General features: G+C 45.0%; 1 protein-coding gene across 8 annotated transcripts in view; it reads left to right on the top strand.

The window, feature by feature from the left end:
• The window catches only part of SEMA6D (semaphorin 6D), a 246,991-nt gene that overhangs the window by 215,277 nt on the left and 17,134 nt on the right, over positions 1-14,580 (top strand). The window contains exon 1 of one of the 8 annotated variants that reach the window (XM_085070608.1): positions 202-249. The exons of 4 other annotated variants lie outside the window; for them this stretch is intronic. In XM_085070608.1, coding sequence (XP_084926734.1) covers positions 205-249 — 45 coding nt within the window. In that variant the 5' untranslated portion in view covers positions 202-204. Of the gene's footprint in view, positions 1-201; positions 250-270; positions 666-4,852; positions 11,968-14,580 lie in introns of those variants that run through there. 3 more of the 8 variants (XM_085070603.1, XM_085070617.1, XM_085070614.1) reach the window with 3 other exon arrangements.

Here is a 14,580-nt window from a genome sequence, read left to right as displayed (position 1 = left end):
GCGGCCTCGGGGGCGGGAGTGGCGAGGGGCAGGTTTGCCGAGGTGGGCTGGGAGGGGTGAAACTACGGGCGAAGTTTGGCGGAGCCGCGCGCAGCGGGCCGGTGCCGGTGTCCGTGGCGGTGTCGGGGCGGCGCCCGGCGCTGCCCGCGGCGGGGGAGGCGGAGGCGGGGGGCAGCGGCCGGGGCGGTGCCGGTCCGCCCCGCCATGGCGCGACTCGCCGAGCTGCTCCGGCCGCCGGCCGCGCTCCCGGTGCGCTGAGACCCGAAAGTTGTGCGCGGTAGCGGCGGGGCGCGGGTCGGGGCGGCCGCGGGGCCGGAGCGGCGGTGACGGCGGGACGCGCGGCGAGGGACGGCCGAGAATAAATCCGTTCGAGGGAGGTGGAGGCAGGGGTGGGCTCTGCCGGGCGCGCCTCCCCCGCGCCCGGCAGAGGCTCCCAGCGCAGCGCCGGGATGGGGCGCCCGGCGGGGGACAGCAGGCAGAGCGGGCCCCGCCGGCGGGCGGCGGCCGCGGGCAGCGGCGCGGCGGCTGCAGGTACCGGGGAGAGCGGCGGGAGCGCGGCGGCGCTGCCGAGCGGAGCGGGCGGGAGCCGGCGCCGGCCGCAGACGGGGCAGCCGAAGCGGAGCTGTCGGGTTTATCCCCGGCGAAGTCGCCCCGGGGCGCTTGGGGTGAGTTGGGGCTGGCGCCGCGTCGGGGGCTGAGCCGGGCCGGCCGGGGCTCGGCGCTGCCGGCGGGGCGAGCCGTGATTTACGGGCTCCCCGGCAGCAGCCGGGCGCTGGGAGGCAGAGGGAGCCGCGTTTCTAGCTCCCATCAATTATGGATGGAAACAAATGCTGGAGTCAGTTGTGAATGATCCCCGCGCCGCGGCGGGGGCAGCTCCGCGCCCTCCCTCCTGCCGAAAACAATGCTCAGGTGCAGAGCGGGGAAACTTTTTTTTTTTTTTTCTGGGGGGGTGGAGGCGTTTCATCACTGCAGAAACCGATACAGCTGCTTTCGGGGAGTAATTAGAAAAGGTTTAAAGCCTTCTTTATTATTTATAAGGATAAATGGAAATGAAAGGTCACACAGATATATCTAGGTGGCTCTTACGCCTGTGTTTTAAAGGGCTGGGGGGTGCTTGTGCGGGGTTTTTTATGGTTGTTGTGTTTTATCTTGTGAGTTGAAAAACGCGATTAACTGCTTTAGGTTGATGTGTTGATAATATTGTAGTTGTGGTGGATAACCCACTTGTTAGCATGAATACAGCTAATCTTAAATTAGGGGGTTTCTGCCAATCTCAGTTGTTTCTTACTTCTGGTCAAGATCATGTCTGTATCACAGGCATTAGCTTGTGAGTAATTTGAGCAAAATTCAGCCCTCAGTGTGTAAAGTCATTTGTATTTGTATGTGTGTGTGGCTTCGAATACATTTACTGCTGAGCATAGCAGCAGCAATGATGGTTCATAATGCTCACATATGTGGCACTTGCTGTACAGATGGTATTGTAGCTTATCCACGTACACACACACACATGCTTCACACATAATGTGCAGGAATTACAGCAAACTTCCTCCAGAATACTGTTCAGTGCTCTGTAAATGTGTGGCATTTTTTCCCCTGCTAATTTCCTTTGGGGAAAGAAACCATGCATCCTTATTGGGATACCTTTGTGCTTCAAGTTGTTGGTCTTGTTAATGTTTCCTAAATATTATTTGAAGGAACAGCTTCCTACTGTCTTAGAGGCATTTACTGCTGGTCTGTTGCTCTCACATACAAATACTTTCACAGAGAATTTTCTGAGGTTCTCTCCTTTTTCCAAGTCCAACAGGAAGCTCATTGTAAAGCTTTGCAATTACTTTTGTGGCAAAAGAGAATAGACGTTTTTCCTGCTTTATTCACGCCATAAAATTCTGTGCACCTCTAAAGTCTACTTCAGTTCCTTTCAGTAAATTAAGCTGTATGTAATCACGTTTAATGTACTAAGTGACGGGCATATTTTGTTATGTTGGCAGATATTGTATAAACATTTACTCTGGCTTAGATAAAAACAAATTGCCAGCTTAGTGCTCTGCTTTCTTTTCCATATAATTATGAACTTCCAACAGTTTTTTGTGTTAACTAATATAAAACTCGGGGTTTTTTAAATCGGGAAGAAAAAGTTTCTAGTAAGAATTTATTAGGATTCTGAATTATGTAGCTCAGATTTGTTTTCATAAAGACAGCCAAAAAAGTATAACCCAGAGGCTCTACGTTGGTTTATTTAACCAGCTTCTCACTTTCATCTGCACCTTTAGTTACAGTGAACTTTCCTCCCCCATATCCTGCAGTCTGTCACTACCTGTTCTCCTTTATGGTGAGATGCAACAAAGATAACATCATTTTCTAAATGTGCTTTGTGTGATGCAGGAGTGTGTGCCAGGAATACAGTGATGGCCCTGTCAGAGCTCTACAAACCAGCTGGATGGCTGCGGGTTTTTTCCCCCCAGCCTCTCGTGCCCTTTGAGCTGGACCATCTGAATGTTTCTGGGAATGGCTGAGCTGAGCTGACTGTGAGAGCAGATACTTTAGCCCTTGGAGCCACCATAACTTTGCTGTCTGTTTATGAAGAGCACACATCTAGATAGAATGCTTAATTATAGATGCAATTCGCTCTGACTAAATTGATCTTTGATCTGATCGGTCCTGTCATGTGATGTGTGTGAAGGAAAAGTCCATCACAGAAGTTCAGTTCAAAGTGTACATTAGGCATTTGTAATAATATATCTTATGGTATTTATTACTACAGTTGATCACATTCAAATTTCCGTTCTGGATTTTTTTGCATTTGAAATTCTTCTAAAAACATTAGTGCACCTAAAATAGGACTCAGTATCCTCTGAAGTCAGGTGAAGCCCAGTTAGATGGACGGAACCTGCGTGGAAATGTTGAAAGGCTATGGTTGCTTGTCCTTCTGAAAAAGAAAACAAAATTTGAAATCTGAAGTCAGGCAGATATTAAGGGCACATATGGTCAGTTGTAAAGTGTTAGATAAGGGATGGGACTGAGTGTTTCAGTTCTAGTCTTTCTTTGTAAGACAAAGGAAACTGTTATTTCAACAGCTTCTGTGCCTGTATAAGCTTATGTGGAGCTTACTTATGTTGCAGTCTCTGATATTTTTCAAGGCATAGACTATGTGTGTGCTTACTGAACAGAGGGGATGATGGTTGACTATGTACTCGTATGTTAAACCTACCTCTAATTCCAAATTGATAAAATCAGATACCTTTCCACTTGATAAAGTAATAATTTGCTCCACGAGTAATTAAGAAAACATGGAATAAGGCATATTACTGGCATTGGGTAGTACAAGTTATTTTCAGTCTTAGCAACTCTGTATGTAATTAAAACAGTTCAAATGTCGCTTTCGTCAAAACTGCTGCTCGAACAGATGATCTCTTCTTACGCATCCGATAAGCTACTGCAGTTACTGTTAAAATCCATCTAAGCCATTTTATTAAGCTGTGACTTGTTCTGTGGATAGCTGCCAGCCTTGAGTTCAAAAGAAAGTGGGTCCTGATTTGTTCCCATGTCACATGGAAGAGGTGTGCAGTGAAAATAGTATTACTGCCCTTTCGATGCTGTTTGTGGAGCTCTGTGTGTTGTGTGTCATAGCCTACTTCCCCTCATCACAGCTTTACAGTAATTACAGTACAGCTAATATCAGAAGTTGATTTAGTTTTTTCAGACAGGAAGACAGTTGAATTGTCCCATTTCCAAAGTCAAATGTTTGTGTTAACCACAGAGATCAAATCTGTAGTGTACATATATAACATATGAGTAGTATTTATTTCCCTAACTTTTCTATTCCATTTGGCTTTTGTTAACTAACCCAGATTAGCATTTTAACAACCCTGAAGTGAACTTCTGCCATTCTCCCCGCTTGGACAGTGTGTGTAGACCATCCATCATCCTGTCCTTGGCCACAACAGGCTACTGGCTCCATAACCATTTGGAGCTACACAGAAACCATCCGACTGTGAACAGCACAGCTGGCTACAGCAATTTTTTCTTCCACGCCACTGGCAGTATTGTCTGGCTATGGTAACTAAAGTTAACATCCAGAACATGAAGTTTCTTTCATTCTGGCACCCCTGCCCAGCCCCACTGTAGCTCGGTGTGCACACCTGCAGAAGGAAGGGCTGCAAAATGGCAGGGAGGAGTGAGGCAACTGCTGGACTCTTGCTTTGCAAGGCTCCAGTTTGGAGACAGCAACCTGTTGTTTGGAGTGGGATTATATTAACTCTGTCTGTACTCGAGAGGGAGCTTGCTGGCTGAATCCTGTGAGCTCTCAGTGTGCAGATTGGGGTGTGCTTGGAGAGCGCCAGCTAAAGAAGCAGAACTTGCCGCTTTAACTTAGCCACACAAACTGCCAAGGAGCACAGAAAGAAATGGAGAATCTCGGCTGTGTATTTCACACATTCTTGTAGAAGCCTTTTTAGTTCCACAACGGAAACCATGTGATTTCACAGGATCTGTGCCCAGACTCTAATACTTGCTACAGATGCTTTCCTTGGTTTGTTTTGCGGATCTATGAATGCAATAGGAAAGTTGTTGTTACAGGATTTGTTGTTTTAATTCTGACGTGTGCTGTGAATGGCAGGTAACCAGCAGGTGAATGTACTTGTTGCTAATTTTACTTGTTGAGTAAATTTTACTTGTTGAGATCTTTGCATAATTTAAATAAATTGGCCTAGCATGGCTGTCTGTCATGTGTGAGCCACTGCTTTCTTGCTAGAAGAGAACTTTTGCTTTCAGGAGCAAAGGAGGTCAATAGGTATTAGAGGGAAGGGAGGGGCTTTGTAGGAGTGGAGGAACAAAGTGGTGGTGGAGGAGGAGGAGCAAGGAGCTCAGGCAAGCAAGTGACATTCGTTCTGTCCAGAATGGTTACAAACCTTGTAAACTAAATCAGTCCCTGGACAGCTTTGATTTATATTCTCACACAGCAGATTGGCCTTGGTCTGCCTGACCTTGGTAACATAACAGAGGTCGTATTTGCACACAGAGACTCTTCTTGCAAAAAGGTTTGTTGTTGCCGTTACTTTCTTTTTTCTTTTTTTTTTTTTTTAACCGTTGCATTTAAGAGCCAAATTGCAGCCCAGGTTTCTAATTGGATAGGCACTGGATAAACACAATGAAAAGGATGGATCCTGTTCCCACAGTGGATGGTTTAAAAGAAGAGATGGGTACAGTCGGCAGTGGCCTCTAGAAGCAGGAGAGCAGTGTTGACCTGCATAGTCAGCAGCTGGGTTGGTGCACAAGCACCTGAACATAGCTGAGCTGCGTGTGTCGGGGAAAGGTGGCACACATGCTTTGGCATCAGAGGTAAAGGGGAGCTTTGAAGAGGGCCTGGGATGAGAATGAGGAGTTAATTGGCAGATGCGTGCTCGGGGGCTCTTCAAGTGTGGGAGGGACAGCAGGGAGGCAAACACAGAGCCGCTCATCTGGAAAGGCAATGAGTGAGCAGTGGGGACCAGCACCACAGACTGGCTGCCCACCAGTGGTGGGAGTGAAACCTCAGAAGAGATGAGAGCTGATCAGCTGGTCACTCAGCTCAGCTATTACTGCAAAAACAGGCTTTTCTTAATGTGAGCTACACAGTTCATCTTTCGTTTACCAAATGGTCGTGGCAGCTGGGAGTCTTTCTCAAGCAGCAGTAAAGTACCAGCTCACACCTCTGTTGGGTAGGACCTTCCTCAGAGCTTTACCGTGGTGTGAAACAAAAGGTATTTCCCTCAAGTGCTGCTACCTCGCTTCCCAGGCATGTGTATGGGCACTGATGGTGGGCAGGGACTGCAGCACCAGCACAAAGTGTTGCTGCTATTTCTGTGTCAGTCTATCATGACAGATGCACTTTGGGGTCAAAAGAAAATCTTCACACTTGTATGTCAAGCCCTTGTTTGTGTTGTGCCTCCATTTAGGTTCCCCCTTCCCATGTAGTGTGAACACCTACGCGTCCCTTCGGGCTGTGTAACCGTCGTGTTTTGGGAGACCACAGAGAAGAAAAATGCATATTTAATTTACAAAAACTTCAGTGTACAGTTAAGGCTACATTATTAAAATTTTAGTTGGCGTTTGAATGTAGCCCAGTGTGAGGGAGTGTGACTCTACCTGTTGGTGTGATGGTAGCTAAAGCAAGAAGGCGCTGTAGGCAATGTGTGCTCCCCGAGCAATGCAGCTCCCACGAGTGAAATACAGAGCACTGCCTGGTGGGTCAGTGCCCTGTGGAAACACCTTGAACCAGCCAACCTGGAAGGCAGGAGAGGGCCTCTGGCTCTTCAACAGCTGTCCGAGAGCCAGCTTTGGCACCCCTTGCAAATATAGCTCTTTTGTGTGTTGCCACCTGGGGACGAGTGCCAAAGAGAAGGGAACGGATAACAGAGGAAAAATAGTGGGAAAGCTGTCAACAGTGTGTGAACAATGTCCCCAGGTGTCTCATGAAAGGAGTAATAGGGGAGGGGGAAATAATCTTGCAGAGTTGAATGGTTTCTTTCAATTTGCAAACTTCTCTCTGTGACAGTTTCTTTAACCCAGCACGTGTTTATCAAAGATTAACACCAAAACGCCAGTAATTTGTTTTTGCTCAGTAAATCATATTTTCTTCATAAAGTAAATGCTGTGTGGATATTTTTAGCATTATGCAGGTTTTTTTCCTTGACAAAAATAATCAAATCTCATGCTTTGGGGATTAATCTGATTTCCTGCAAGGATATGGATAGAATTTTTTTTTTGGTCTTGTGTACCACTATACAGGTTTTACTGTGAGAGTGGATTATGACTTCCTCCCCCCCGCCAAAGCATCAGATTTTCATCCTCACCAAAAACATAACAAATACTGCTCATGGTTGAACAGTGGTTTTCAGCAGCAAACTGTGCCAGCACAAACCTAAATGTTTGGTGCAGATGAATAAGAAAAATATAGACCTGCAGACGTAAATAGTGTGGGGGTTAGGTATGATTATATTGTCATGTTGTTACACTGGCCAGTATTACTAGTGACAACACAAGGATTTAAGGAAACACTGTAATTGTATTGGGGATCTGGGGAGGCCGGTGTGGAAGAGAGAATGGGACGGGCTGTATTATAAAGCTTTAAAGCCTAAGTCTCGTTCCCTGATTTGCCACAGATTTCCTTCTGACCTTGATTCAAGCACTTGCAGTCCATATGTTACTGATTTGAATGTGGTTTTTTTTTTATTTTTACTTTTAAAGGTCTGATCTATGACTTCTCTGAGTCTCAGTAGTCAAAATGCCAAAGTATTGTGATGCAAAACTTGCCTGTCATGCAGAGTGAATGTTATCATGAGGTGATGGAGCCCAAGTAAAAGAGAGGGAGGAGGGAGAGCTGGTGCCCAGCACGGCTGCATCCCGTTGCAAACACTGCCGTGGGTGGGCTCTGCAGGTTGTGTTTGGTCTCTGGAAAGTGGGCAGTTCTGTGGTGCAGAGTTCCCCAAATGTGAATCAACACAGGGATGTGCCCAAGATTGGGACCCAGAGCAGGGTAGCCATGGCTGCACATTTCACCAGTCCTGTCTCCAGCCCCAAACTGGCAACAAATGGGTGTAATTTACCTTACTGCATTCATATCACTTTAGTAACTTCAACAGACTGTAGGGCAAGGAATCAGCCAGATCAAATTGTGCACTAATACATCCGATTTCTAAATAAATAAAAATAAAATTTTCACAACTACTCTGCATTTCTGGTAAGCCAGCTCCCCCCAAAAGACCCTCAGCACAGGCACCTCCCACGGCATATATCCCTGTGCCTCTGACCATCCCCAGGGTCTCACAGCATGAGCACTGATGTCCCCCCTCTCCCCTGTGAATATGTATATACATACATTTACAAATACACACTTGGAGACTACAAAAGCAGCAAATGTGATAATGTGATCCAACTGTTCAGTGCTAGGCTAGAAAGAAGTATTTTTCTGCCATTATGTGAAAATTTAGCGTGACTGGAACAGAGTCTGCATTTGATTAGGCAATTTAAGAAATGGAAGAGACTTCATACTGTAGGGCAGTGCTGCAAAACAATTGCTCGGAACATGTTCTAAAATTGGTTTGCCTTCACCAGATTTCCATGTGTTTCTGCACGACATCTCAAATGAAAGTATGAGCAGTCACGTGGCAAGTGACAACATTTTGGTATTATGGTAAATAAAAGCAGCAGTTTAAACAATTACTCCAAATCCTGAGACTTTGAGATTAGAAAAAAATAAAAAAAACAAGAAAACAAAAAAACAAAACTCTATTTACTGTCAGCCTGGAAAAGACATTTCATAACACATTCTTTCACTGGCGCAGTTAATCTTTAATCGTAACAAGATAATAGTAATTGTTAACTTTGAGCTCAAGCTTCCTCCAGGTTTTCATGCCTGTGTTTTGTACATGTAATTGATTGTGCCCAGGAAAGGGGCAGAGCACATGCTTTGCATATACAAATAGGTAGCTGGGTGGCCAGCTACCAGATTTGTCCATACAGAAAAACCAAGACTAGTTAAAAACAAGTTGTTCCCCAGTGTCTGCAGGCAATATTCTCACAGGCAAGGCTGACTGACCATTCCAGCCCTGAGAATGGCATGCTGGTAATACCAACACAGTGTTTAAAGTCTCTCGTGTGCTTCTTGCCAGTTGAGTCTCCTGTCTCTCCCTTTGCATTTTCCGCAGCCATTTACTTTCTCTCTGAAGTGAGAGCAGTGACATGCAGCAGCCTTTTCCCCCGCAGCAGCAGCTCAAGCCAGCAAGCCCCAGACTCCAGCAAGGCACAGTGATGAGGTGCTGGAGGGATGTTTGGAGCAGGGGACAACAGTGGGTGGAAAGAAGTGATGCTTTCTGGAGTGAGGTTGACAGCAACAGTCTGAGGCACAGCCTGTTGAACAGCAGATGTCCCTTTCCGCAGTGCAAATCCCTTTTTTCTTCATCTGCCCTGCTTGTTGGGGCATATTCTTTCCCCCAATCCTCCCTTCCATTTCAAAACATCCCATTGACTTCATCCAATAGGCAAACCCTGACCTGCTGGGCTCCAGCCAGGACTCAAACGGGCAGCACTTATCTGAGGATCAGGGCTGCAGCCCTGCTCAGGGGGAAGGCTGCTCAGACTGCTCTCTGCAGGGCTGGCAGACAGGAGGCCCGGGGTGCTGCCAGCACCTCCCTTGGCTGTGGCGTCAGCTGGACTTGTGCAAGTTGTGCCTGAGACCTTCATTATGTCCTCACCTGCAAATACTGGTTTATACCTGTCTCAGAGTTACCTTATCAGATGATGCCTAATCATGCTGAAATGAGTGGCAGGTTTCCTATGTAAATCATGTTCTGCAGGCTTCCAGGAAGAACACTGACTTCCTTCACTTACAGCACTCACCCACACTTGTAGCCAATCCTGCTAGAGGGAGGAAAAGTGATACTTGGGTTTTAGGCTTTTGTTTGAGACCAAGGGGGGCAGTTTGGGTGTTACTGAACTTACATCCAAGCCTGTGTGTACTGCTGTAGGTAATCAGGTCTTTGCCATTATGGTTTAAGGGTTCTCCCTAGTTTCCAGGATAAAAGTATTTTGGTCTAAACCAAAAGTATCAGACACCTCTGACACAGCTGGGAGCTGGAGGTGCTCAGGACTTCACCCCCATGAGCCACAGCTGCTCTCCCCAGCATGGTACCTTTGCTGTCCTCAGGTTGGGGTCAGGGCAGGGCTAGCAGTTCCTGCTACCAGAGCTGCCCAGGGCCAGGAATTAATGGAGGATCAGTGCTGAGAGTATGGAACAAAAGTCACTGTACTGACATTCTCTGCACCAGTCTGTGGACACTTTCACAAATAAATTTAGTATGTCCTAGGGCAGTCCCAGTTGGGTATGAGCAGTTTGAATTAATGAAATGCAGGTCTGCTTAAATGGTGAATCCAGAGCACTGCTTAAGTTAAAGTACCTTGCACTCCATCACCAGTAGCCCAACCCTGGCAGACTTGCAAGGAAAGTGTGTCCTGCAGGAGCTTTGCAAAACAGAACAGATTGGACCATAGATGTGAGCTGAAATCAAAGGTGGATTTCAGCTGCAGGACTTTCGTGTCACTCATGTAAGGGAAGGTAGTTAACATTCAGTCTCAAAAATTAACTTAAAATAACCATAATTGAGGCAATCACTTACAGTTTGCTCAGCATTTTATTTCCTTTCCTGCTGAAACTATCTGGTGTTCAAGTAAATTTTTGATCACAGGAGAATTTAGCCCTCAAAGTGCTTCTAATCAACCACTAAACACTTGCATCATTAAAAGTCACCCCATCCATTTTGCAAGCGTTCTGTCAGCTCGTTCTAGAGCAAGAGGGGTGCGTTTGCTGCAACGTTCAAAGCCTGCAAACAACTGAAGTGTAGCTGGCAGTGCCATAAGCCAATTAAGATGAAAGCTGTGATACTCAGTGGTAGGGTTTCATCACTTTAATATTAAACTATCTTTTTTTACTTAGGCATAGATCAAGAGGTGTTAATGCAGAATCCTTAAAAGAAGTCAAGTATTATCTTAAAATAACAGACCTGTTATTTGCACTTTCATGCTCAATTAATATCTGAGCTCTAAATAGCCTAAATTTTTTCTTCAGAGCTGCAGACTTTAAAGTTGTTACAGAAAGTCAGGATGGCTGCATACTGCAAGTTTAAATTTGGGTGTACATTTATGGGACAGAAAGAGTTTTTATTACCTATTCATTCATACAAAATCATACTGCATGTTCCTAAAAGGGAGTACAAGAATCAAGTACCTTTCTTTCATTATAGCCACAAATATTTCCCTCTGTTATTTGATAATTATCTGAAACAATCTGTCACCAAATTCCACCACATGGATTTATCACATCATAAACAATCTCCAAGATTTGACTATACAGTAAACTCCTGTGTCAGGTATTGCCTTCAGGAACTTTCTTGAAGTCAGACTTCATTAGAAGAAACACATACTGGAATGACATTAAAAAGAATTATAAAGAAAATCACACTTGCATTGATGCTGGTTGTTGTATCCCTGTTTTGGGAGGACTTAACACACTATATAACACAATTCCATCATTGGAAAACCTATGTATAGATATGACCTAAAATGGGAATCTAATCCCCTGCCTTTCATATAATAAATACTGATACAGATTTTTAAGGCAAATGTTGCATTCTGTGTGGAATACTTTCTGGCTTGTAAGCAAATGACTCATCATACACATTTCACACAGCAAGACATAGAAAAAAAAGATCAAGAACAAAAAATAGTGATAGGAGGGAGAATTGTTTTCTCCCACTCTGCAGTCCAAGACACCAGACTCTGAGCCATGTTGGTCTTGTATTTCGACTCAGATAGTACAGAAGGGCTTCATTTTCATATTTTGATTACCAAAATACACATTGGCCTGGTTTCCCAGTGTGTGGCTCGGCTCTGGAGTTATTTTATTCCAGTCACAGCAGGGAGTAGGTGCTACTCTGAATGAATGTTCAGGTGCATCCATGGTTGCCAATGTGTACATTTCTACAAGTCTGGGACACCCCTGAAGGCACCCTGTACCACCTTCATATATTTTCTTATGAATGTTTTATCTTCTGAAAAGATTGACCTGGTTGAAAACTGAAATTGAGCAACGCCCTCCTTTTCTGTACTCTGCACTCACTGGCAAGCTGTGTTCCCTCTGCAGCTGCCTCAAGAAGTTGAACTTCTCCCACCTGGCAGCAGTTAGCATCAGCAAGTAAACTCAGGTGCAAATCCTTAGCCCCTTCAAGAGGAGTCACTGCCAGCAGGCTTTTAACTTCAGAAGCCCAGAATTTGAACCATACCCTTTTCAGGTAGTGTTTTTTAACCTGCTGTTAGTAGACCATAAGTGATTTGTACATCAAAAGATAATCCCTGAAGCTGTAGTAAACAAGATTTTTAACCTTTCTACACCAGTCCTTTGCATCTAAAAAAGAAGAGGAGAGGTGCTAAACACGAGTAAGTTCCCATTCAGCCTTTATTTGGTTGCAGGTGGAATCTGTGACTTGCTGTAGCGTGGCCAACAGATCTTTGTTGCTTGAGTGTTCTTCTGCTTAAAGAGCTCCAAGGCACTGCTTTGGCAGAGGGCTCAGTGCCCTGAAGCTACTGTGCAAGGGTGCTCTGTGATCCTCAGCAGGGCTTGTCTTAGGGGCTCAGTGGAAGTTGCTGGGTGTCGCACAGGATCAGCTTTGCTCTGTGTTGGGAACTGGAGTCTCAGCTGTGAGCCCTGAGAAACTTCTTGAGCATCTGTGAACAGGTAGCCGTAAAAGATTTCTTGTTTTGTTTTTTTTTAACTTTTACCTTATTATTAGAGTGGCTTCCTGTTCAAAATTTCAGAAGGTACCATCTGAGAAAGACACTAGTCAGTGCTTTTGCACTAATTAGTGCCCTCAGGGAGCCATTTGCATGGAAGAAGAAACAGAGGACAGCAGGGATTTCCTGATCTGTCCAAGTCCAGGCAGTTGGGATTGTGGGAAACCACATCAACATAAATTGACTAAGCTCAGCATATTGCTAATCAATCCTGCCTGGCCCCCCTCAACATTATGTCTAACTTGTACTTCCAAGCACAGAGGGAATCCTTGGTCTCACCTAACAGCCTCAGTCTGGTGGAGGAGGAAGGTGATGTAGTCATTAAGTCAGCTTTTATTATTTCAACCCTTTCCTCCATTTTTTGCCAAACTCTCCACAAGTGAGCTAAGTTTTAGGATGTATCTTTTGTTCTGACCTGTCTTGAACTTGAGCCTGGATTTGCTGTACTGCACTCTTGTCTGTGCTTAGCATTTTGAGAAGCACTTATTGTGTTAAGGAGATTTTTAAGAATTTTTTTTTCAGTAAGTAGAAGATATTGCATCAGTCTGGTTTGAAGCCATTTTATATGTTGCTTCTCCCCAGCTGGCTGAATGCCCTTTCCCTTCCCCCTTCTCTTTACGTGGCAGTGCACGGAAAAATGATTGATGGAGCGTCACCAGCACGTTGTCAAAGGCTGGAGTAGATTAATGGGCAAGAAACACCAGCCTGTTCCCCTTCATGTGTGATTGTTTGAAGGCAGGCTCATATTTTAACAGAAATTATATCCTGCTTCTCTGGATTCCCCCAATCAGGAATTGAAGGATGGGATTTCTATCTGAGATTGAAAGGTGGCAGCCACAAAGAGCCAGTTTATTACTTGGGACAACTGCCTGCCTCCCACTTGACCAACAGCATCTCCCCAAGGCCTGTTTCAGGCAGGCTGCTCGCCTCCTTAACAAGGTGGATTTTTGCCACCAGTTAATATTTACACCTCTAGTTCTTTCTCTGTGCAGACACAACTCATTATGGCAAGTGGCCAGAGGAGCTCTGCTCTGTAACCAGCTGTTCACCTGAGGGACACTGATCAGTGTGCCTGTGCTGCAAGGAAGGAGCACATTTGACCCCAAGCAGCTCAGAACCTTTGGAAAGGCTTTTTTGGTGGTTGGCCTTGGTCACAAATTCAGCCCTGATCTGTGTCTCAATTCCCCATCTGCAAAAGAAGGATAGCAATATGGTAATTTCCAAACATTGCACTTGCCATGGATTGTTTTCTAGCAGAAATGCTAGGAATGCAATTTATAAGAGAAATTAATCAAAGACTGGGCTGAATCCTGGCAGGAGAAAATAATCAAACCCAGAGTATGAATGTTTTCTGCATTTTCTTGAAGGTAGACACTGCCAGCATTTCGTAATCAGCTATTCCAGTCCTAACAGATATTTCAGCATTGTTATTTGTAGTCCCCAGTAGTGGCCTCCACTGAAAGGTTTGAATGTGGCAGGAATTACGTCTTTCACACCAGCCTATCTGTGTCTACCAGAAGGCTACACCTGGCTGTCATAAACCCCTGCTCCAAGGGCTAGATGGAACCCATTTTTCTGATTATCCAGGAAACAGCTGTTCTTCCCAGTTTATTCTCTTTTCAGTGGTTCTGATCTCAAGCCTGTGTCCAACCAGATAAAAGCGGCATTTAAAAGCCTCTTGAAGCAGATGCATTTTCTTTTTCAAATGTAGCTGGAAATCAGAGCTGCTGTTAATATTCTTGTAATAGTTTTACAAGCAAAATAATAAAGAAATCTGTACTTCTTGCCCGGCTGGTGAGAAGTGTTTACCTGTGGTTTGCTGATCCAGTGCAGCTCTCTTGTCTGCTTTTCTGTCTTGTGACAAAGGTCTGTGCTTCATGTAGGTATTTTCTTTGATAGAGCTTTGTGACAGATGATGTTTAGCTAGACAAGATGGTTCAATGTAACTATTCCTGCTCTGTATGTTCTCAGAGTTCATCTCTGTAGTATCCTGAGATGTTTGAGGGTTTTTAGGGGAAGACATAAATGTGAGTTTCTGCTCTGGATGCAGCCTCTGGGGAAACACATCCTGTGGATTTACATTGACAAAACTTCACATTCTTTCAGGGAGTTTGATATCCCGCTTGAAATTTGAATCTATTTGAGATAACTGATACTGTCTTTGTTTACCTGAGATTTTCAGTTGTTTCCTGTTTGCTTTTGTGACAGTTTGCTGCGTATTGGCCATGATAATCATGACCTGAAAACAAACTGCCCTTT

The sequence above is a fragment of the Lichenostomus cassidix genome, chromosome 10, assembly GCF_008360975.1.
Source record: "Lichenostomus cassidix isolate B80296 chromosome 10, HeHo_3.0, whole genome shotgun sequence".
Lineage (NCBI taxonomy): Eukaryota > Metazoa > Chordata > Aves > Passeriformes > Meliphagidae > Lichenostomus > Lichenostomus cassidix.
The sequence above is the reverse complement of the archived record's forward strand: the minus strand, read 5'-3'. Positions and strand labels throughout refer to the sequence as shown.